Source organism: Hyla sarda, chromosome 1 (genome assembly GCF_029499605.1).
Source record: "Hyla sarda isolate aHylSar1 chromosome 1, aHylSar1.hap1, whole genome shotgun sequence".
In the NCBI taxonomy this organism is placed as follows: Eukaryota; Metazoa; Chordata; class Amphibia; order Anura; family Hylidae; genus Hyla; species Hyla sarda.
In genome coordinates this window covers 174,315,115-174,340,099 of record NC_079189.1, presented here as the reverse complement: position 1 = coordinate 174,340,099, position 24,985 = coordinate 174,315,115, and the positions used below count along the sequence as shown (strand labels likewise).

Here is a 24,985-nt window from a genome sequence, read left to right as displayed (position 1 = left end):
ATAGCGGATGGAATAGTGAGACATTGCCACATTCTTCACAACAATCTTCCCGAACCGACATCGAATTAACTAGCTTAAATCAAAAGAGAAAGACTTCAAAGAAGCCTTACTACGAGATTAAAAGTTGGAAGATGTGCAGCGTGCTTTACGAATAACACAATGATTTTCTAAAATTGTATTCTTCCAAATAATGGACACAAATAATACAGTGAAATGAAGTAATACACAGGTACAGTGGCACACTATAAGACAACAGACATTCAAGAGGAAGGGTGGTTTTACCTGAATGAGTTATCATGTGCCGTCTAAGCTGGTTAGCTGATATAAATTTCTTGTCACAATCCTGACACTCATAGATCTCATGAACCTGCAAAATAAGTGTTTACTGAGAATGAAAAATGTGATGGTTCTCACACTGCAAGTATTAAAGGGGTACTCCGCTGCTCAGCGCTTGGAAAAAACTGTTCCGAACGCTGGAGCCGGCGCCGGGAGCTCGTGACGTCATAGCCCTCATGATGTCATGCCTGCCCCCTAAATGCAAGTCTATGGGAGGGGGCATGACAGCCTTCATGCCTCCTCCCATAGACTTGCATTGAGCGGGTGTGGTGTGACTTCATGAGGGGGCGGGGCGATGACATCACGAGCTCCCGGCGACAGCTCCAACATTCAGAACAGTTTGTTCCAAACGCTAAGCAGCGGAGTACCCTTTTAAGCACTGCCGATCCCTCCCTCACAATGATCTGAATTTTCACATGGCTGCTGCTTCCCCCAACATCTAAAAACAGAATGCTTGCCAAAGAAAGGATGAATCTATTTAATTAAAAAAATTGTTTAAATAAACAAGATAAATGAATAAATACTATTAATATTTTTATGTAATTACAAATTCTAAATATGCTTTCTGTATCAATTCCTCATGATTTTAAAGGTCTGTATGCATTCCTATAGTTACATAATTACATAATTCATAAGGTTCAAGAAAGTCAAGAGTCCATCAAATTCAACCTATACCCACTATATGACCACTTCATCCTCCAGTTCCATAGTCTCACTTGCAGTAAAGAACCCTGGTCTGTGCTGTTGTAGAAACTTTCTTTCCTCTAGACATTATAGATATCTTGTTATAGATACAGTTCTGGGTATACATAGATTATGAAAAAGATCTCTGTATTCCCCCTGATACTTATACATAGTTATCAGGTCTCCCCTAAGCCTTCTTTTTTTAAACTAAATAACCCTAATTCTGATAATCTTTCTGGGTACTGTAGTCCTCCCATTCCCATATTACTCTGGTTGCCTGTCTTTGAACCCTCTCCAGCTCCACTATATATTTCTTGTACACTGGTGCCCAGTACTGTACACAGTATTCTATGTGTGGTCTGACTAGTGATTTGTACAGTGGTAGAATTATTTCCTTGTCGTGGGCATCTATGCCCCTATTGCTGCACCCCATGATTTTATTAGCCTTGGCAGCAGCTGCCCGACACTGGTCACTACAGCTAAATTTACTGTTAACTAAGACTCCCAAGTCCTTTTTTTTGCCCAGCCTGAGGAGATCTGCAGCACACAGGACAGCCTTTGGTGCTGGGACACCACACAGAGTTATCCTTTTTGCACTCTACACTTTGGGGGCAACTCATTGAAAAAATATTGTTTGGATTCCCAGGATAACACGATACACCGGGTTATAGTGCGGGTGAACAGGAGACCGATGCAGGGTTTTGGACTTACATACCTACCTGCAGTCCGGAGCCCAGATCCCCCGAAGGTCCCCTTTTTCCAGCACTGACTTGCGCTTTGAGGCGGTACAGCCAGCTAGATTTAAATATTCATAAGCGCTGGTCACGTGAGCGCTCAGTAGGCGCTCACGTGGGATCGGGGCTCCGGTTTGCAGGTAGGTATAGCAGTCCGAGACCCCACATTGGTCTCCTGTTCACCCACACTATAGCACGGTGTATCGGGTTATAGTGCGGGTGAACTGGTGACCATTAGTGGCCACAATATTTGTCACCAAAAAAAAATTACAAAAATACCTGAAAAAAATGCTGCAAAGAAGCAGCATTTTCATTAAAAACCCTGAAAAAAAAACGCCATAAAAAACGCCATGTGGGTTTATTGTTGGAATTTTTTCTGCTGTTTTGTTCCCCCATTTCTTTAATAGAAATCTTGAGTCACATGATAAAAGAATCACATGACATGTCATGATAAAAACGCAGAGGAAAGAAATGGCAAAGAAAAAAATACCAAGACTAAAACCAACTATTTTTTTTAATTAAAACTGCAACCTAAAAGTGCAAAATGATGGCAGTTTTTTGTGTTTTTTTTTTTCAGGTTGAAAAATGGAAGCTTGGCCCAAGGTTTCCCAAATAGGATTTTTAAAATGACAGGAAAACAGGCAAATGTAACAACACAAAAATGGCACTTAAAACACTTGTAAAAAATGCAATGAAAAACCTTGGAATTAATGGCGTTTTTACAAGCAAAATAAAACACAAGGAAAAGTATATGTGGGACAGGACTAATGCTATAGGATTGTTTTTTATCCTCTTCAATTACTATAAAGATGGCTTTGCAATATTTACAAGCTTACATGCAAGTTTACTACTGCAATCCTTCACCTGTTACATTTTTATTGGATAATCTTTATATGGGATTCCTTATCTAAGTTTTCCAGAGTTAAACAGAAAATGAAGAGTGAAAATAGTGAATTTCAATAAATCAACATGAAAGGAAAAGACAATGGGGGAGATTCTCAAAAAGTACCGTCATTTCTGTTCCATCGATATTATTTAGACCTTTTTTTTTCTCCTCACATTTTCAAAGGACTTTTGTGCTGCTTTGAAAATATGTGAAAATTCATGTTCAAGCCACTTTTGTTTTTTTCCGCGCCAGAACATTTATTTTTCTTGCAGCCATATTGGATTTTTTTGCGTCAAAATTGCTGAACTAATAAATAAAACATTTCTGAGCTTAAATGTGAGTGCAGATGTAGTGACCAATAAAGAAAAAATTTAAACATATATACCGTATTTTTCGCCCTATAGGACGCACCGGCATATAAGACGCACCCAATTTTAAAGGTGCAAAATCTAGAAAAAAAAGATTCTGAACCCAACAGTGATCTTCAACCTGCGGACCTCCAGATGTTGCAAAACAACAACTCCCAGCATGCCCGGACAGCCGTTGGCTGTCTGGGCATGCTGGGAGTTGTAGTTTTGCATCATCTGGAGGTCCGCAGGTTGAAGACCACTGGAGGAGGTAATACTCACGTGTCCCCGCTGCTCTGGACCCGTTACCGCTCGTCACCGCTGCCCTGGATGTCGCTCCATCGCTGTCGCCACGTCCCCGTGGTTTTCCAACGCTCCAGACATCTTCTTCCTCAGGATCCACGCTCTCCATCGCCGTCATCACGTTTCCGTCGAAGGAGAGCGCCGGCCATGCAGGAGATCCCGGCACGGAGCAGACACCGAGGAGGCAGGTAAGGTCCCTCCCGGTGTCCTGTAAGCTGTTCGGGACGCCACAATTTCACCAGCGCAGTCCCGAACAGCCCGACAGAGCAGCCGGGTTAGTGTCACTTTCCCTTCAGACGTGGAGGTCAGTTTGATCGCCGCGACTGAAGGGTTAATACAGGGCATCACCGCGATCAGTGATGTCCTGTTTTAGCCGCAGGTCCTGGCCGTTGATGGCCGCAGGGACCGCCACCATAGGTGTGTGCAGTCGCCGTATAAGACGCACCAACTTTTTCCCCCCAGTTTTGGGGAAGAAAAAGTGCGTCTTATACGGCGAAAAATACGGTACATATATTTTTTAATAATTTTTTTTTAATAAAAATTATTTCTCTTTTTTTTTTTTTATTATTACTTAAATAACACCATTTCCCCCCCCCCCCCCCCCCAAAAAAAAAAAACCAAAGAAAAAAAAACCCAAAGACAATAAAACTACAACCCTTTCTGTGATTCCTACACTATCATAAGGCTGGTGTGAATTTTTTTATGTAAACTGGACTCTCACCCCTTTGAAAATATCATGTAAAGCAGACAATATACGTGGACACGCCCACTTTTACAAAAACTGACGTGAACAGTGTAAGCCGCGGCACAAAGCTCTTTGAAAATGTGGTCGATACTTTTCATGCCAAAATTTTGGCGCGGAATTGATTTATTTTTTTTTGTGCATAATTCTTTGAGAATCTCCCCCAATGTTTTTTTTTTTCTTTTCGGCATTAGATACGACGGCCTTCTAACCATACCAAACATTGATCAGCGGATGACACACAAACCGTCCTGCTTTCATACAGTTAATAAACACTAAAATGTATGATTTGTCCTATCAAAGGCAGCGTAATTATACCAATTGCAGAATGTGCCCGTCTGTTTACTTCTGGCGATAACACTGTGAAGTGGGATGTTCAGTCAAAGTAAATAGTGTAAACTGGATAAAACGAAATGTAACACTTTCAGGAACATCATTTACTAAAGCTTTGTTCCCACATCTGGCAGCACTGTGGCCTGAAACAGGAAACTCCAGTGAAGGCCACAATTTGCTATGCACAATTTGAATACACACAATTCTAATCAGGGATTTCATTACAAATGGGAAAATGTAGCTTTTCTATGGGCTAACGTGGTAGTTGGATGACGTGAATTTGCCATAATTCTAAAAGAAGAGTAGTTTACACAAATGACTAAATTATAAACCTTCAAGTTGACTGGAGCTGTAATAAAAATGTCAAAGAAATTTAAGGGGTCTTTCTCTACCCCCATATACGTTCCATAATCCTCTGATTTCATGCAGAGACATACATAATTTTTCGTCCCTATTAGTGTATTGAGAATCAAAGTTGCATGGTTTAGGATAATGTTCTGGCGATGGCGAGGGTGTGGATTCCCCAGAGGAACACCATGTTCCATCTCAATTTCTATTTTAGATATGTAGCTGCTCGAGACTAAACTAAATAAGATGAAAATAAGCAAAAATAAATAAATAAATACATAATAGAGAATATAGAGTATATTTCACAAAAAATAAATAAATGTAATGAGATCTTATGCATACAGCAGTGTCAGCTATAAATAATAAAGTTGTAAATCTTTTGCGGTCATGGAAATTAATTGGAGACTTCTGGAAAGGAGCAGCTGAGCTACAAAAAATGTGTTGCAGTCAAGAGGTTTAATATAGAGATTTTGTTAGTTTTGTTTAGTTATATTGAAGACCGTAGTAACCTATATAACAATGTGCTATGCTCAATAGAGGCATGGTGCCAGCTCGCCATGTTCCTCTGCCTCCTCAATATTCCGTGCTCTGCCCACACCTCTCAAGAATATGCTAATGTCTTCAGTTTCACGTCAGGTGGAGCAAGACAGTGGTGTCTTTGTTCTGCTTAGAGAGAAGAGCGCTCACGATCCTGCAGTGACATTAGCATATTCATGAGAGGGGAGGGCCAGGTGGTGAATATTGAGGAGGCAGGGGAGCACAGTGAGGCGGCTCCCCACCTCCATTGCACACAGCAGCACAATAGCAAGAGGAGGTTAAGCCTACATAACTCTGCCAATACTGTACCTATTATAGTAAGTAATCCCTCTATTTATTGCTGTTCAGCCACACTATAACACAAAATATTGGGTTAAGTGCGAGTGAACAGCTTGTAAGTTTCCCTTTAAACACACTATATATGTGTAAAAAGAATAATAGGAGAAAATGGAAGAAATTATAATAAACAATATAAGTACAGTAGACAAACAATATGATATGAGGAAACTGGTTAAAGAGTCATTCTGTCTCTTCTGTGCTAGGAGAAAATTTAGGGGTAAGTGGGGTTTTCATCATTGCAAAATCGGGAATAGAACTAACACAGAAAAAGCTATAATGGAAAGGTGTGTACCTTTTTTCTGTTTGGAACCCATTTCGGATGTTGGTAAACATAAGGCTGAAGTACAAACCAAATACGGTGTGTGCATTTAGCCTTATAATGAATGAATGAATGAATAAAGCATAATAAATAAATAAATAAATACATAAATAATAAAAAATAAACTACAAAAATAAAATCTTCAAGAATATTCAATTATTTACTGCGATTTTTAACCTAAGCTAGTTTCCCACAAATTACAAAAAGTCTAAACTTCTGGAAACAATTCCCTGTGCGTTACATGTATGCTAATTTTAGCCATGTAGGAAGTTCATTTAAAGAGCAAGTCATTAACTAAAGTCAGATAACCAAGCTATTACAGTGCTCATTGCAATAAAGGAACACTGCAGAGGGTTACTGATGTTTTTTTTTATTTTGTAGTATAATCCAGCAGGGGTAAAGTCTCTTTTCTGTGCAGAATTCTGCTGAAAAATTCTACTGACAATTCTGCAGAAATGTACTGCCCATTTACTTCAATCCCATTGAACTCAATAGGCCTTTTTTTTTTAGAATATGGGGGGGGGGGGGGGGATTTATCAAAGCTGTCTATGTCCCGCATCAATATAGACCAAAGTACAGAGGGTTAGGACGGTCTATTGTGAGCCTAATTTATCAAAAGGCGCACGGCTCTTGATAAATTCTGTGCACAGACTTCGGGATCTACGGTTTAGACTGTATTTAAACCTGCTCGAACATGGTCTGACATTTCGGCGTACTTTTGACCAATGCGACATTTCGCTGAAAGAATATGATAAATGATGATAAATTTAGCACCAATGCATTTTTCCATCTAAAATAGACTTACATGCATCATATTCTAAAAATTCTCTTAACCCCTTAAGGACTCAGGGTTTTTCCGTTTTTGCACTTTCGTTTTTTCCTTCTTACCTTTTAAAAATCATAACCCTTTCAATTTTCCACCTAAAAATCCATATTATGGCTTATTTTTTGCGTCACCAATTCTACGTTGCAGTGACATTAGTCCTTTTACCCAAAAATGCACGGCGAAACGGAAAAAAAATCATTGTGCGACAAAATCGAAAAAAAAAACACCATTTTGTAACTTTTGGGGGCTTCCGTTTCTACGCAGTGCATATTTCGGTAAAAATAACACCTTATCATTATTCTGTAGGTCCATACGGTTAAAATGATACCCTACTTATGTAGGTTTGATTTTGTCGCATTTCTGGAAAAAATCATAACTACATGCAGGAAAATGTATACGTTTAAAAATGTAATCTTCTGACCCCTATAACTTTTTAATTTTTCCACGTATGGGGCGGTATGAGGACTCATTTTTTGCGCCGTGATCTGAAGTTTTTATCGGTATGATTTTTGCTTTGATCGGACTTTTTGATCACTTTTTATTAATTTTTTAATGGTATAAAAAGTGACCAAAATACGCTTTTTTGGACTTTGGAATTTTTTTGCTCGTACGCCATTGACCGTGCGGTTTAATTAATGATATATTTTTATAGTTCGGACATTTACGCACGCGGCGATACCACATATGTTTATTTTTTTTTACACTGGTTTATTTTTTTATGGGAAAAGGGGGGTGATTCAAACTTTTATTAGGGAAGGGGTTAAATGACCTTTATTAACCCTTTTTTCTTAAAAAAATTTGCAGTGTTATAGGTCCCATAGGGACCTATAACACTGCACACACTGATTTCTCATCCTGATCAGAGGCGTGTATTAACACGCCTGTGATCAGCATTATCGGCGCTTGACTGCTCCTGCCTGGATCTCAGGCACGGAGCAGTAATTCGTCGATCGGACACCGAGGAGGCAGGTAGGGGCCCTCCCGATGTCCGGTCAGCTGTTCGCTGTTCACCGCGGCGGTCCCGAACAGCCCAACTGAGCAGCCGGGTCACTTTCACTTTAGAAGCGGCGGTCAGCTTTGACTGCTGATTCTAAAGGGTTAATACCGCACATCGCCGCGATCGGCGATGTGTGGTATTAGCCGCGGGTCCCGGCCGTTGATGAGCGCCGGGACGGACGCGATATGATGCGGGATCGCGGCGCAATCCCGCTTCATATCGCGGCGGCCGGCGCAGGACGTAAATATACGTCCTGCGTCGTTAAGGGGTTAAGCAAAAGTCACAAAAAAGTCGCACATATTCAGAATGAGACTTTCTGTGTAACAGTTTTAGACGGGAAAAAACAGTCTAAATCCTTTGATGTGATAGAGAACACAGAATTCCGTTCCCTTTCCACCACAACAGAATTTGTACGGAATTGCACAATTTTGCTGTCTGAATCCATCTTGGCCAATTTGTAGTTCCACACCCAAACTGAGGACAGGTGAGGAGCTATTTTTTCAAGAAAGCCACAAAGTTTTTTTGTTTTTTTTTTAACTCTGGATAACCCCTTTTGGGCTGCGTTCCCATATGGCTTTCAATTTGCAGGACCATAGATAAGACAGGGCCTTCGTCAGGGGGGGGTACAGCCAGTACTCCAGTAATCCCAGGGGGGGCCCCAAATCCCCGCTTTACCCCCCCCCCACTGCAGCAGCCTCAGAAATGAATTAACAGACCACACAGCGGTCCATGTATACGGTTTGCAATACGGTTCGAAATGTTTTTTTAAACCAAACTGGATACGGCAACCGTATTGCAAAAACGAGGTGTGAATGCAGCCTTAGTTATCTATCTCCTATCTATCTATCTATCTATCTATCTATCTATTTATCTATCTATCTAACTAAGATAGAAGAAGCACATCCAGAGTATTCAATCAGTAGTGCGTAAACGCAATTAAATATGAGATTGATAGATATGAGATAGATAGATAGATAGATATGAGATATATAGATAGATAGAAATGATAGGAAGGCACATCCAGAAGCCATAAAAAGTTGTAGCGGGTGCACGCAGTCATAGAATCCTGGCAAGACAATCCAAACTTGATAACTTGTGGATAAATGCAGCACATCAAAGAAAGTCCTATAAAGTGCAGTTTATTCCATAGTGTAGAGATACTTGAAAAAGGTGGCGTGAGGCTACTGAGACGTTGTATATCTACACCATGGAATAAACTGCACTTTATTGGACTTTCTTTGGTGTGCTGCATTTATTCACAAGATAGATAGATAGAAATTAAATAGTTAGATAAATAGATAGATAGATAGATATGAAATAGATAGATAGATTGATAGATAACTGTCTATCTCATATCTATCTCTTTATCTATCTATCTATCTATCTCATATCTATCAATCGATCTCATATATATCTATCTCATATCTACCTATCTCATATCTATCTATCTATCTATCTCACATATATCTATCTCATATCTATCTATCTATCTCATATCTATCTATCTCATATATATCTATCTCATATCTATCTATCTCATATCTATATATCTCATATCTATCTCATATCCATCTATCTCATATATATCTATCTATCTCATATCTATCTATCTCATATATATCTATCTCATATCTATCTCATATCTATATATCTATCTCATATCTATCTATCTATCTATCTATCTATCATCTATCTATCTCATATCTATATATCTCATATCTATATATCTCCTATCTATCTATCTCCTATCTATCTATCTATCTCATATCTATATATCTCATATCTATCTATCTCCTATCTATCTATCTATCTATCTATCTCATATCTATATATCTCATATCTATATATCTCATAACTCATATGTTTAAAATTGTCATCTTCTGCCATCTATAACCTTTTTATTTTGCCATGTACGGGGCGGTAGGAGGGCATATTTTTTGTGCCGTGATCGGTAACATTTTTGTTTTGATTGGACTTTATTCATTTTTTTAATGGTATAAAAAATGACCAAAAATACGTTATTTTTAACTTAGGATTTTTTTTGTGCATTCGCCATTGACCATGCAGTTTAACTAATAATATTTGTGGTCGGGGCTCCATACGTGTACTAGTGACAGGAAAGATTGCCTACATACCTATACAAGATCTTACCCTAGCATAGCGGTCTGAGTTGTGCCATAACCGCGCAATGAGGGCACGCCTATAGAGGGCATGCACTATAGTGAAGGAATAAGATAAGGGAGGGTTGGGAGGGTTCCACAAACGACACGTGCTCCGCCCCTGTAGGAGAGGGGGAAGTTATGTACACACGCCCCCACCTGTTCCCAATGAGCCCCACCTGGAAGTGCAGGGAGCGATAATTACTTCCGCCCCTCGCACAAACACAGCCCATCAGGCTTTATACTTGTGGTCGGGGCTCCATACGTGTACTAGTGACAGGAAAGATTGCCTACATACCTATACAAGATCTTACCCTAGCATAGCGGTCTGAGTTGTGCCATAACCGCGCAATGAGGGCACGCCTATAGAGGGCAAAAAGCAACCATGCTAGGATGAATACAATTCCTGAAATAAAACATCCTACATCCAGCATCAATCTTCACATACCCAAAGTAGACTATACCTAATGTGCTGAAAGAGTAGCCCTGACCAACTAGTGACTACTAGAGGTGGTAACCATACCTTTGAAACCGTGGTAGTAACATCCATCTGTAAAGAATCAACCTGAGAATAACCTTCCCTGCCAAATACTAACTGAACTATACCTATCACCATCCCTACTTGTGACATTACTTCAAATGGACACGGAAAGGCTAACTTCATGGCAGGTCTGACAAGCACCAATCCCCTGCTATTTAAGAGGCAAAAACTAAACTGACAGGTAAATGACAAGAAATACCTATCTACCTGATAGATCGTGTGGGTCATGTCGCATGACAAGGTTCACGAAGGCACCTTACCTGATTGAGACTGTAACAGACATACCTAACTAGCCACTGTACTGACCCAACTGGACTTGGAAGTGATGACCCATTGCAGATGACAGCTCCCTGCGAGAGCAACGTATCTGTAGACGTGACCAGTGTTTAGATGAACCATCATGTCTGTAGACCTGACAGGTCTTTGTGACACCGTCGTGCCTGAACCCGTCACAGGTCCCCGCGGAACCATCGAGCCTGTAGACATGACAGGTCTTTGTGAAATCATTGTGCCTGTAAACGTCACAGGTCTTTGTAAACCACTTTTTTTTTTTTTTCTCAAATACGTAAGTGTGAAATGCCATATTGAGATTGTATACTATCTGAAACGTGTCAGATTACCTACATAACCATGTCAAATCAATTGCTCTGAAATGAGACAGCAGCAACCATGATTCAATCCCCGATCCTAAAGAAATGAGTCATGAAACTGTATTAAATGCAGAATATATCTGCAACTAAATGCTGGCCCTCCTTAAAAGAGAACGTGCAATTATGCCAGATAGTTGAATCTGTGTACTATAACGAAATTATAACGTCATCGAGAAATACAACAGACGAGGTTGTATCTGACCTGAAAACGTGTCAGGTCATAACAAATATAACCCACAACAAAATTGCTCTGAAAACGAGTCAGTAGCAACTGGCATTACCCCTTTTAACCTGAAGAGGAGTCAGGCAACAGGGTAACATCATGAGTATTCATGACAAGATAACTGTATGAAGCTGGCGTGTTGTTCTGAAGGCGTGTCAGTAACAAAAATGACCAATTGTGTCCAATACCCTAAGCAAAGGATCTACCTCCCCTGTGTGCACCACATGAAACATGTTAACCGTATGTGCGGCATAACCTGCTAACAGTATACCCAACTACAAGTCGCTACTCAATATGTTATTGCTCTGAGACATGTCTAACAATAACCTATGTGGTGCATCCCCCCTGCAGACGTAGGAGGTTTAAGAATGTGCTCGATATATCTGCAATGAATGTAAGCACCATATGAATACTGTAATCGTGTCTTGTAAATATATGTACAGCCAGAGGTGCAACTGCTATTCAACACTAGGAACGAATGCACATAACCTACCCGCATACAACTATGGTAGTATGCAACAAATGCTGTGTACTGGTGCATGTATCATACACAAGCTGGGAGCGTAAGTACCGTGAAAACGTAAGGAACGTTATGAATTTATGCTCTAACATCATTATGAGTACCTCATACATGCCTAGAAAATAAAGTGTAAACATATATCTAAAAAGATAGACAACGTGCAACTATGCCGGATAGTTTAATATGTTTACTATAAGTAACTGATAACTTGGTCATGAAATACCATGGAGGAGGCTGTATCTGTCCTGAGAACGTCTCAGGTCGTGACAATGAACCACAATGTAATTGCTCTGAAAATTTGTCGGTAGCAACCGACATTAACTCCTTAAGCTGAAGGAGTCAGGCAAATAGGGCAACATCCTAACAAAGCTGTATAACCTTTCCGTATAAACATTATGCACGAATATGCAGTATGAAAGCTATGAGCATATGTGTAGTGTAGACTCTAAGGATGGAAATGCAGAAAAACTATTACCCATGTGCAGTACAACAAAATAAAGCTATGAACGTAACCAGACTATGAGCGTAACGTGCAACTATGCCAGAGAGTTGAATCTGTGTACTATAACGAAATAACATAATCGAGAAATACAACAGACGAGGTTGTATCTGACCTGAAAACGTGTCAGGTCATAACAAATACACCAACGACAAAATTGCTCTGAATACGAGTCAGTAGCAACCGACATTACCCCTTAACCTGAAGAGGAGTCAGGCAACAGGTTAACATTGTGACTATTCCTGAAATTGGTTGCTCTGAATGTGAGTCAGTATCAACCGCGATTCAACCCCTGAAGGAACGAGTCAGGTGACCGGGTATTGAACAGCCGATTAGTGCCACTAAAATGATGACCACCCTTGAACGAGTACCTGTGCCGGATAGTTGAATATGTGTTCTATAACTAACTGATAACTTAGTCGTGAAATACAACAGAGGAGGTTGTATCTGACCTGAGAACTTGCAGGACATGACAATAAACAACAATGCGATTGCTCTGAACAAGTCAGTAGCAACCGACATTGACCCCTTAACCTGAAGAGGAGTCAGGCAATAGGGCTACATCCTGACAAACCTGAGTGAACTTTCCGTATAAAATACTATGCACGAATACACAGAATGAATGCTATAAACATACGTACAGTAAAAGCTACGGGAGCATGTGTGTAGTGTAGACGCTATGGATGAACATGCAGAATAAATACCATTACCCATGTACAGTAAACGCTATGAATGTTAGTGCAGATAACATAACAGAATGAATGCTACATGTACGCAGAATAAGTACTACAACGTGTCAGCATAATAATTACTACCATCGTATGTACAGAATGAATGCTACGAATGTCCGTGTAGTGTATTGCTACAATTCTATGTGCAATATACATGACGTGAACATGTCTGTGGTATGAATACAACGAGCGTGTATGTGGTATAAATGCTATGAGCGTATAGTGATATGATACTATGAGCAGTATAATGCTATGAGTATACTTGCGATATCAATGCTAAGAGCGTATGTGCCTGATGTAGGCCATGTGTATGTGCAGTATAAACGCTACAAGTACATGTGCAGTATAAGCGTCGAGCATATGTGCTACGAATTAATATGTGGTATGACGCTATGAGGTATGAGTACTATGAGCAGTATAATGCTGTGAACATGCTATGAGCGCGTGGCCACAACTGCACGAAACAGCATGTCACTATGTGTGAGAACCATAGGAAACCTGCGTGTATGAATGCGGTGAACATGTGAACAACAAAACCATGACCGTGTAACCAATATAACTGCCATGAGTGTATGAACCCTGCATGTATGAATGCGGTGAACGTGTGAACAACAAAACAATGACCGTGTAACCAATATAACTGCCATGAGCGTATGAACTAGGCATGTATGAATGCGATGAACGTGTGAACAACAAAACAATGACCGTGTAACCAATATAACTGCCATGAGCGTATGAACCCTGCGTGTATGAATGCGATGAACGTGTGAACAACTAAACCATAACCGTGTGACCGATGTAACTGCCATGAGCGTATGAAACCTGCGTGTATGAATGCGGTGAACGCGTGAACAACAAAACCATGACCGTGTAACCCATATAACTGCCATGAGGGTATGAACCCTGCATGTATGAATGCGATGAACGTGTGAACAACAAAACCATAACCGTGTGACCAATGTAACTGCCATGAGCGTATAAAACCTGCGTGTATGAATGCGGTGAACGCGTGAACAACAAAACCATGACCGTGCAACCAATACAACCGCCATGAGCGTATGAACCGTATGAACCCTGCGGTGAACATGTGAACAACTTAAGAACCGTGAGAGTGTGACCACTATAACTGCCATGAGTGTATGAACCGTATAATTGCTATAGGCAGTATACTGCCGTAACCAGTATGAAATACCATTAACATATGAACCGAATGATACTTTGAGCGTATGAACCAGTGATAATTACGAGGTGTTTGATTGCCATGAACGTAACATGGTAGAAAGAACGTAAGACCGTGAACATGCCAAGAATATGTGAACAGCATTAATGCCAAGTTTGTGGACCGTGTAAAACACCAGTGAGTGAGAGAATAACCATGAGGTGAACAGCATAAACGAGTTTGCCCAGTATAAATGCTGTGAATGTATCGTCAGTGAGTATATGTACCGTATATAATGATATTAGCACATGAAACTGTATACATACTAAGCGCGTACGAGCAGTGCCATAAGCGTATGAATTAACCATGAGAGTACGGACAAAAAGAAACTCATGGAGTTATCAAACCGTGAAGATGCTCTACTCGTGTGCACCTTGTACCAGTAATGCGTGTATGCCCATAATAAACCAAGCGTATGAACCGTATGGACACCATGATCGTGCAAATAACACTGTGTATACTATGATTTATTTGGATGTAGCCTATGTTATATCTCTACAGAGCATTGCACCCTACTATATACTATATTGAAACAAGACAGTCTACAGAGCACTGTATCACCACACACAGCATATGCTACCCTGCAACGTGATCCTCTGCAGAGTATTGCACCACACCAAACAGTAAATGCCACCCTGTGTTGCAACGAGACCCTTCGCAGAGCACTGCACCACACTGGACATGCTAACTGTAACGACCCTCTGCAGAGCATTGCACTATGCCCTATATAATATGTTGTATTGAAACCATCCCATCTGCAGAGCATTGCACTAACTGTATAAAGTTTGTTTATAATGAGACCATCTGCAGAGTATAGCACTATACTGTATATAGTATATATTATATTGTAACAAGACCATCTGCAGAGCATAGCACCATAGCTGTATATCATGAATACTATATTGTAATGAGACCATCTGCAGAGCATTGCACCTTAACTATATATCATGTATACTATATTGTAATGAGACCATCTGCAGAGCATTGCCCTTAACTGTATATCATGTATACTATATTGTAACGAGACCATCTGCAGAGCACTGCACTATACCGTTATACAGTACATGTTATATTGTAACGAGACCCTTTGCAGAGCATTACACTGTACCGTATACTGCAAGGGCACCGTATACCCCGCAGAGCACCGCACCACACAGCAAAAGTTATATTGAAACGACTCTTTGCAGAGCATTGCACCACACTGTATACAGCAAACTTTATATTGAAACAACCCTCCGCAGAGCATTACACTATACTTTAGATTAACGAAAGCAGACAAGCTGACAGGACCGCCTAACGAGGACTGGGCAGCTGCCGCAACCTGTCCCAAGGGCATAGACAATTGTAGTTGTGTGGGTGGCGGGCGGTCCACATGTCGCCATGAGGCAGCTAGCGGGCTGTACGAAATGCTGAGGCCGCACCACCCCCAGCACCGATTTAACTCACCTGCTTGCCGCTCCTGGCCCCCACTACCGCTGCGGGCCGAGCCAGCCAGAACCATACCTTCCCAATATTACCTTATAATCAGAGTGAGACACAGCATCCCCAGATAAGACAGCCAGCGGAGCTGCCAGGATGCCGCGCCTGCACCACCCCAGACCCATGATCAGCGAGGCCTCCACACCGTGAGCAGCAGCTCTGAAGATTTTTGTGGGAGATTCAAACACCAGACTGCCACAGGAAGCAGAGATTCCACAGACGACACGTGCTCCGCCCCTGTAGGAGAGGGGGAAGTTATGTACACACGCCCCCACCTGTTCCCAATGAGCCCCACCTGGAAGTGCAGGGAGCGATAATTACTTCCGCCCCTCGCACAAACACAGCCCATCAGGCTTTATACATATTTTTAATTTGGACATTTCCGCAAGTGGTGATACCACATATGTTTATTTTTATTTTCACTGTTTCTTTTTTTAAATGGAAAAAGTTTTTTTTATTTTTTATTAGGGATGGGGTTAAATCATCTTTATTAACTTTTTTTTAACACTTTTTTCATGCAGTGTTATAGTCACCATAAGGGGCTATAACATAGCACACACTGATCTCTTACACTGATCACTGCTATGCCATAGGATAACATTGATCAGTGATTCTGCCGCTTGAATGCTCCTGCCTGGATCTCAGGCACGGAGCAATCATTCAGCGATCGGACGGGCAGGAGGCAGGTAAGGGACCCTTCTGCTGCATCCTAGCTGATCGGGACATCGCGATTTCACCGCAATGGTCCCGATCAGCTCGACTGAGCTGCCAGAGGTGCTTTTTTACTACTTTAGACACGACAATCAACTTTGAACGCCGCGCCTAAAGGGTTAATAGTGTGCGGCACCGCGATTGGTGATGTGCTCTATCAGCCATGGGTCCTGGGCTGACCGTTGTTAAAGGCCGGGACCAAGCCGCTATGACGCAGGGTCACGCCGTGATCCCGCGTTATAGAAAGGAACCTGACTCAGGGCATACAGGTACGCCCTGGGTCCTTAGAGGTTAAATGACAGGACAGGCTGCGGGCCCTATAAACTTAACATAGTGTCTGCCAGGTGTAGCCACTACCTACTGGGTCATTACCCACCTGGGGGAACAATCTACTTGAGGCATTATCTACTGGGGGCACTATCTACTGGGGACATTACTTACTTTGGGGCACTACCTTTGACTTACCTGGGGGCAATACCTACTGGGGCATCGCCTTCAACATACCTACTTGGGCATTACCTACTACTTACCTTCTGGGGGCATTAACTAATGCTTACCTACTTGGGGCATTACCTACCTGGGAGCATTTTGGGGGGAATTATTTGCTTAGTACATACTGGGGGCATTACCAACCTACTGGGGATTCTATGTTATATGGGGATTCCTTACCTACCTACTGGAAGCATTACCTAATAGAGGAGGTATTTCTTTCCCCCAACACACTTATCTACTCCCTCATACTATGCAGGGCACAAAGGGGGCAATATTTGGGGCATTTAGCATAGGAAACAGGTGGGGATTGTGTTGAAAAAGTGTGGTGCATAATATGTTTGTCGTCTGGCAGTTTCTGGGAAGACAACTCATGACTGGAAGAAGACTTTATTGCGGTCTGAGCAAGACAGGGAAGGAAAGAGAATGACTCTAAGAAGATGCCTCCTGTGAGTAAGTAGATGTAACTGCACTGCAATCACTTATACAGTCTACAGCACCTGTGTAGAGATGGGGGGGGTCACCACTGTATGGCTTTGGATTGGGGATCTTGGTCTGTGTTCAATGGTTTTTATACAGTCACTATGTGGTGATAATGGTAGAGGTCATGGTGTGGTGGTATTATTCTCCCTTGTATACTGGTGTTATTGGTATTATTTGTCAGTATACAGGATTTAGGCAGTAACAGTATGATGGTAATATGTATAGTGAGCATACTTGGGAGTGAGCCACGGAATTGGGGGGGGGGGAAGCACATTTATATCTTATCAACTGGTGTCATAAATTAAACAGATCTGTTTATTTACTTCTCTCTTAATTCTTCCATTACTTATCAGCTACTGTATGCTCCACAGGAAGTTATTTTCTTTTTTTTTTATTTATTTTCTGTCTGACCATAGTGCTCTCTGCTGACACCTCTGTTCATGTCAGGAACTGTCCAGAGCAGGATAGATTTGCTATGGGGATTTGCTCCTGCTCAGGACAGTTCTTGACATGTACAGAGGTGTCAGCAGAGAGCACTGTGGTCAGGAAGAAAGGAAATTAAAAAAAGAAATGAACTTTCTGTGAAGCATACAGCAGTTAATAAATACTGGAAGGATTAAGATTTTTAAACAGAAGTAATTTACACATCTGTTTAACTTTCTGGCACCAGTCCACTGGAATACCCCTTAAGTGTATCTATATATTATTATAACTTTCACAGATATAACGTTTTATCAACTTCTTCTTGGTGCATAACTTTTGTATTAATGAGTTAATGAGTACTATTTAATTTTCAAAATATCAAAGGGAAATGTATCTTTTTTCAATACAAAGTTATGAAACATTATGTTTGTCTTATTGTATAATTAAGTACATATACCTGATATTTGTACCAAACTGTTAATAGTGTCAGTTTGTTAATATATTGTATATTAGAGAAGAGCGTCTATGTCTGAAGTACCATGTTTAAAGTTTGTTATTTTACCAGTTTTTTTTATTGCTGTTATGCATTTCATTATTTTTGATTATTATGACTCTGGTACAATGTTTTTGTAGGATATGTGATAGACCTGAATGTCAAAAATGTCAAACTAAATGCACTGGGATTTCCCTTTCACCCACAAGTGCCATTAAAATGCAGGGAAGACAAAAAAGAAAAAAACTCAGTATGTCAGCTGGCATTCTAAATGAAAACCAAAGAAAAATATCTGTGTTACTATTTATTAATATGCTTTTATGTTGTGTCACTGGTAATGAAAGTAAAATGTATTGATTAGACCCCAGGTACATTGTCATGTCATTGCTCAGGTGACTGCTTTGAAAAAGTCGACAATGTAGGATGACATTAAAGCTCAGCTAACACGTGGTATTTTTAGAAACATCTCCAAGTCTTATCAATATGTTATCTTAGGACCTATTTTTTTAATGTGCACAAAAGGCTCTAAAGCCAAGTTCAATAAGTTAACATTTAAATAAAATCATATTCTAAATATTCTCTATAGAAAAGCAATGGTTTGAGTTTTTCCAGCGACCAGCACAATCCGGTTATTAAAGGGGTACTCCGGCCCTGAGACATCTTATCCCCTATCCAAAGCATAGGGGATAAGATATCTCACCGCGGGGGTTCCGCCGATGGGGACCCCAACAGTCTTGTATTCGCCACCCAGCTGTTTGAGCTGCACACCGCGGTGCCAGCTCACAAACAGCCGGGTGGCGACCACGGGGCCGGAGTATCGTGATGTCACGACTCCGCCCCCGTGTGATGTCACCCGCCGCTATGCAAGTCTATGGGAGGGGGCAGGTAGGCAGGTAGTGCTGTAATTGCAGTTTTTAAACACACAACACAAATCTGTCATTGAGTTATATATCTGCTGTTCTTCTCACTGACCCTCCATTGCTTGATGCCCAGCATGTAAAAACACGATCCCTTTTGAAATAGAGAGAGATTAGGAGTCAGAGAGAAGAAGGGATAAGAGGCAAGTAGGGTGCAATGTCTGATACCACTGGAAGGGGGAATAATCATGTATCCGGAGTATGGTGCGTCACACTAGCAGGGGGTAAACACCATAAGATTATTCACCTAATGTTGCGTTACTGATATTTTGTCTACAGATAGTACTTTAGTAACTAATCTTACAACTATTTGCACATCATTTTGAAAAACCATATAGGGGAATAATGCCTGACTTTTATCTCCCCGATAAACGGTTAATTTCTTGTTCTCTTTTTTCATCTTTCTCCAGAGTCCTGTCTTTTTTCCCTTCCCTGTGTACCCATTAATATTCCTTCCCATTTCCCATCCACCCTCATGGCTCTGCTTGGCAGGCCATAACTTACGTCGGTGCCTATTTTTTTTCTTTACGTAACACCACTCATTGCACACCTTAAGTGATGTGTTACCTTTACTATTGCTTTACTATTGCTCAGTCTGACTACAGTGATTATGAGTTTTTATGTTTCAGTATGTCTGTACAATAAAATCCCATTTCTTTTTTTATAAGTAGTTTTTATGTCATTGTTTTCCAAGAGATTGTATTACTTTTCTGCTTTTTTTTTGTGATACCATAAATGTATTTTTAAAACACTTGATAAATATAAACACTTTTTATCAATAATGTTTTTCTGTGAATTACTAACTGTACTTGACTGAGACAACAATGATGCTGTTTCTAAACAGAGGCAGCCATGATCTTCTAGTCTCATGCCACCCTTTTAAGGGTCCATCACACGTACAGTATCCTGCACATATTTGATATGCAGGATTTGATGTGTTCAGTCATTTAATTTAGATTGAAACATATTGTACGTATGAAGGATATTTCTTTTCATTCATTTGCTTGACATTCATTAGCAAAGTGACCAATTTTTTAAAGGGGTACTCCAGCCCTAATACATCTTATCCCCTATCCAAAGGATAGGGGATAAGATGTCTGATTGTGGGGGTCCCACCACTGGGGACTCCCGCAATCTGTCATTCAGCAACCACCTTTGCGAGCTCTCCGCAGCGCTGGAGGCTCCGACTGTGCAGCGTTACAACCATGTGGCAGGAGTATCGTGACATCACGACTCCGGGCCGGAGTACCCCTTTAAGAACAAACTGTGAACTTAAAGAAGACTAACCTTGCTAAGTCTATACTTTACCTTTCGGTGCTCTTGAAGGTTAACGGATGATGAGCATTTTTTGTTACAGACTGTGCACATCAACCTCTTCTTAGAATTTCCTGGAAAAAAAAAAGGGGGGATTACAACTTAAGAAATGGAATAATAGAACTACTGTGGAATAAAGGTACATGAGTACATATACATAGTTCAATTTATATATTTATTTATTCATTGTTGAGAACCACTATAGATAGTATAGTGGACATAGTGGTCCTGATTTACTAAGAGTGGAGTGTAGGTTTTGTTGTGTATTTTGCTGTTCTGACCTTTTTTTTTCCGATGGTATTTACTAATTTACTCCGCTTTTGGAAACATTATACATGCTTTAAGGTGTGGGGTTTTCTTCATAGAAAATTCACATGATTTTTTGAGGGGTTTTAAGAAAAGACAGGGATTTTGGATGAAATGCAGGGAACATGCCTCTTTTCCCAAAAACCACCCCGATTTGTATTTTTTTTTTCCACTCTGAGTGTTTCTGATTCTGTTGGGTTTTTTCTGTCGCACATTCAGAATTTACACAGAATTTAGGCGCACAACCCGACAAAAAGAGTTGGAATGTTTTTAGTAAATGAGGGCCAGTGTACAGCACCTCTGTTTACCACTGTGCAGTGTAGCACTGTTTTACAGAAGAATTGGAAAACTATGAAAATATTAATTAATTCATAGAATCTTATCTGATTGACTCTCTGCACTGATCTGTGCAAAACGGATGCAAGAGTACCTTTTCTATATATAGGAAAAAACTATCTTTTACAGTATATACATTATACAATAAATACATACACATGCACATCAATACATAAGTCAGAACAGTTTGAGGCCAGTCACACGAGGGAAATGACTGACAGCTTGCAGACTGTTTTATGTGTTATAGAGATCCATTTGTTTAGTTTACTTAAACAGGTCACTTTAGGAATGACATAACAAGATGACTGATGATTATTATTTTTACAGTTTTTCCACTGTTTACATAACTGGATTGCAAGCTAAATAGTTTTTTTTCATTATTTGCATATATAATTGGTTTGACAATTAGGTCTTCTGAAATGTTACTTTTTTTCATGACACCTACTACAGTAAACATACATTTTAGTGTGTCAAAAAGGGTGATAAGGTGAAAACAGAGATTCTTGCTATGAAATTGTAAAATTCCATAGCCTTATCTATTTAAATCTGAGAAATCAAAACTATCAACCTTCTACTCATTATCTATTGCTTAATTGATCTATTTGTCTATCGTTAATTTTAATAGCATGTTGAGTATTGGCCGTAAATGTTGGCACCCCTGAAATTTTTCAAGATAATGAAGTATTTCTCACAGAAAAGGATTGCAGTAACACATGTTTTGCTATACACATGTTTATTCCCTTTGTTTGTATTGGAACTAAACAAAAAAAGGGAAGAAAAAAAAGTAAATTGGACATAATGTCACACCAAACTCCAAAAATGGGCTAGACAATATTATTGGCACCCTTAACTTAATATCAGGTTGAACACCCTTTGGAAAAAATTACTGAAATCAGTCGCTTCCTATAACCATCAGCCGGAATGTTGGACCACTCTTCCTTTGCAAACTGCTCCAGGTCTCTCTTATTGGAAGGGCGCCTTTTCCCAACAGCAATTTTAGCGTCTCTCCACAGGTGTTCAATGGGATTTAGATCTGGACTCATTGCTGGCCACTTCAGAACTCTCCAGCGCTTTGTTGCCATCCATTTCTGGGTGCTTTTTGACATATGTTTGGGGTCATTGTCCTGCTGGAAGACCCAAGATCTCGAATGCAAACCCAGCTTTCTGACACTGGGCTGTACAGTGCGACCCAAAATCCATTGGTAATCCTCAGATGTCATAATGCCTTGCACACATTCATGGCACTCTGTACCAGAGGCAGCAAAACAACCCCAAAACATAATTGAACCTCCACCATATTTCACTGAAGGTACTGTGTTCTTTTCTTTGTAGGCCTCATTCCATTTTCGGTAAACAGTAGAATGATGTGCTTTACCAATAAGCTCTATCTTGGTCTCATCTGTCCACAAGATGTTTTCCCAGAAGGATTTTGGCTTACTCAAGTTCATTTTGGCAAAATTTAGTCTTGCTTTTTTATTTTTTCACCACCAGAACTTTCGTCAATCAGAGGCGTTCCCACATGCAGGCATGTGTGTTCATTTCTTGTCTTGCTTATAGTATATAAAGATGCATGAGACAGCTAGTGTTGTGTCATGACTAAGAACCATAATGGTTCAAAATGCGTTGGCGTTTCTGCTATGCTTTTAAAATCACCTTTTTTGGTTTTAATTTTTTGCATTCATTTTTAATTATGTGAAATAAATTTACGACTTTAATCTTATTTTTGGGAGCTGGAATTTTCATCTCTTTTTTGTTGCCTGTTCACACCAAATATGCAGCTTGGCCATTGGTTCCCTGCTTCCAGGTAACCACAGAAGTTCCTCCAATTCAAAGAAACCACTGGGCGGTGAGCTGGTCTTTTTTCTATACATGAACTTGCTTTTTTATGTCTCTGTGTCAGCAGTGGGGTCCTCCTGGGTCTCCTGCCATAGCATTTCATTTCATTTAAATGTCGACGGATAGTTTGCGCTGACACTGATGCTCCCTGAGCCTGCAGAATAGCTTGAATATCTTTGCAACTTGTTTGGGGCTGCTTATCCACCATCCGGACTATCCTGCGTTGACACCTTTCATAGTTTTTTCTCTTCTGACCACACCCATGTAAATTAGCTACAGTGCCATGGGTTGCAAACTTCTTGATAATGTTGCGCAATGTGGACAAAGGCAAATCTAGATATCTGGAGATGGACTTGTAACCTTGAGATTGTTGATATTTTTCAACAATTTTGGTTCTCAAGTCCTTCTCCTCTTTCTGTAGTCCATGCTTAGTGTGGCACAAACAGACACACAATGCAAAGACTAAGTGAATTCCTCTCCTTTTTATCTGCTTTCAGGTGTGATTTTTATATTGCCCACACCTGTTACTTGCCCCAGGTCAATTTAAAGGAGCTTCACATGCTTGGAACAATCTTATTTATCCACAATTTTGAAAGGGTGCCAATAATTTTGTCCAGCCCATTTTTGGAGTTTGGTGTGACATTATGTCCCATTTTCTTTTTTCCTCCCTTTTTTGATTTAGTTCCAATACACACAAAAGGAATAAACATGTGTATAGCAAAACATGTGTTACTGCAATCCTTTTCTGTGAGAAATACTTTCAGGGGTGCCAACATTTACGGCCATGACTGTGTATATATTGGCATTATTCCCCTGAAAGCCTTTTTAAGTGTGGTGTGAGACCTTCGTTGGAATGTCCAGGATGTGGAATGGGTGATGCTGGATTACAACCTCTTCTATGGAAATGTTCAGCAGTAAAGGGTCTTTTGGTTGAAATTTTCAGAAAAATCAGGGAGAGTGTAAATGTGAACTTGGAAACTAGTCTAGTGATAGCTATTTTGGGCAATATTCATGGAACTTGAGGTGCGAAATATTAAATCGGTGTCTAAACTTTTAATAGTTAGGAATTGGTTTTCTAACAATATCCCTTCCATTAATGTATAGGAATTACCAGTAGAAAGAATCACAAAATCACAAAAAGCTAAGATCTAGGAAGATTGGGGAGGATGAGTTAATTTAAATATTCTTAAAGTTTTTCTTCTTTCTTTTCCATGCTGGGTGGGGGTGGGATTGGTTATCAGTGGGAAAAAATATAGAATTTTTTTTATCAAGTTGTCTATACTACAGTGAATTGTATGTGATACTGTGCTTCACTCTTGAAATTTTAAGCTCTCTGTAATTTTTGTCACAGATGTACAGTTTGAATATGCTGTACATGAATACGATTTTGTACTTATGTGAACTCTATTCTATGTGACTGTGATTTTGGAACCTGATGATAATATGAAATTGTAATGGTCTATAAATTTATTTGCACTGTTTTATCTTTTCAATAAAGTAATATATATATATATATATATATATATATATATATATATACACACACATATATATATATATATATATATATATATATATATAGTGCATACCATAAATACATAAAGAAATAAAACGTTATTGCTTAAGGAAAAATCAGAAACAATCTATGCTATATCGTGTTGTATCTATATGTTTTAGAAAAACAGGTGTATTGCTTTGCTTGACAAAATCCATACAAATTGATATTGTGAGCTGAAATTGAGTTGATAATAGTCAAGTTTTCAGGCCCCTCAAGATCAGATTGAGCCCTTAGAAATGTACTACGATCCTGTTAATAAATACACTTCACTTTGCCAAATAGTGCCTAAAGCTTTACAAATAAAGAAGAGTAGGTATTCCTATCAAAGCATCTTAGTTTCAAAGCATTTGCAGATGTCATAGTATGA

At 39.9% G+C, this 24,985-nt stretch overlaps 1 protein-coding gene across 1 annotated transcript in view; it reads right to left on the bottom strand.

Moving 5' to 3' along the window:
- PRDM5 (PR/SET domain 5) overlaps positions 1-24,985 on the bottom strand; it is a 220,376-nt gene that overhangs the window by 131,273 nt on the left and 64,118 nt on the right. The window contains exons 11-12 of the mRNA XM_056564227.1: positions 20,577-20,656; positions 283-367 (exon numbers count right to left, since the gene is read on the bottom strand). Of these exons, the coding sequence (XP_056420202.1) occupies positions 283-367; positions 20,577-20,656 (165 nt within the window). The remainder of the gene's footprint in view (positions 1-282; positions 368-20,576; positions 20,657-24,985) is intronic.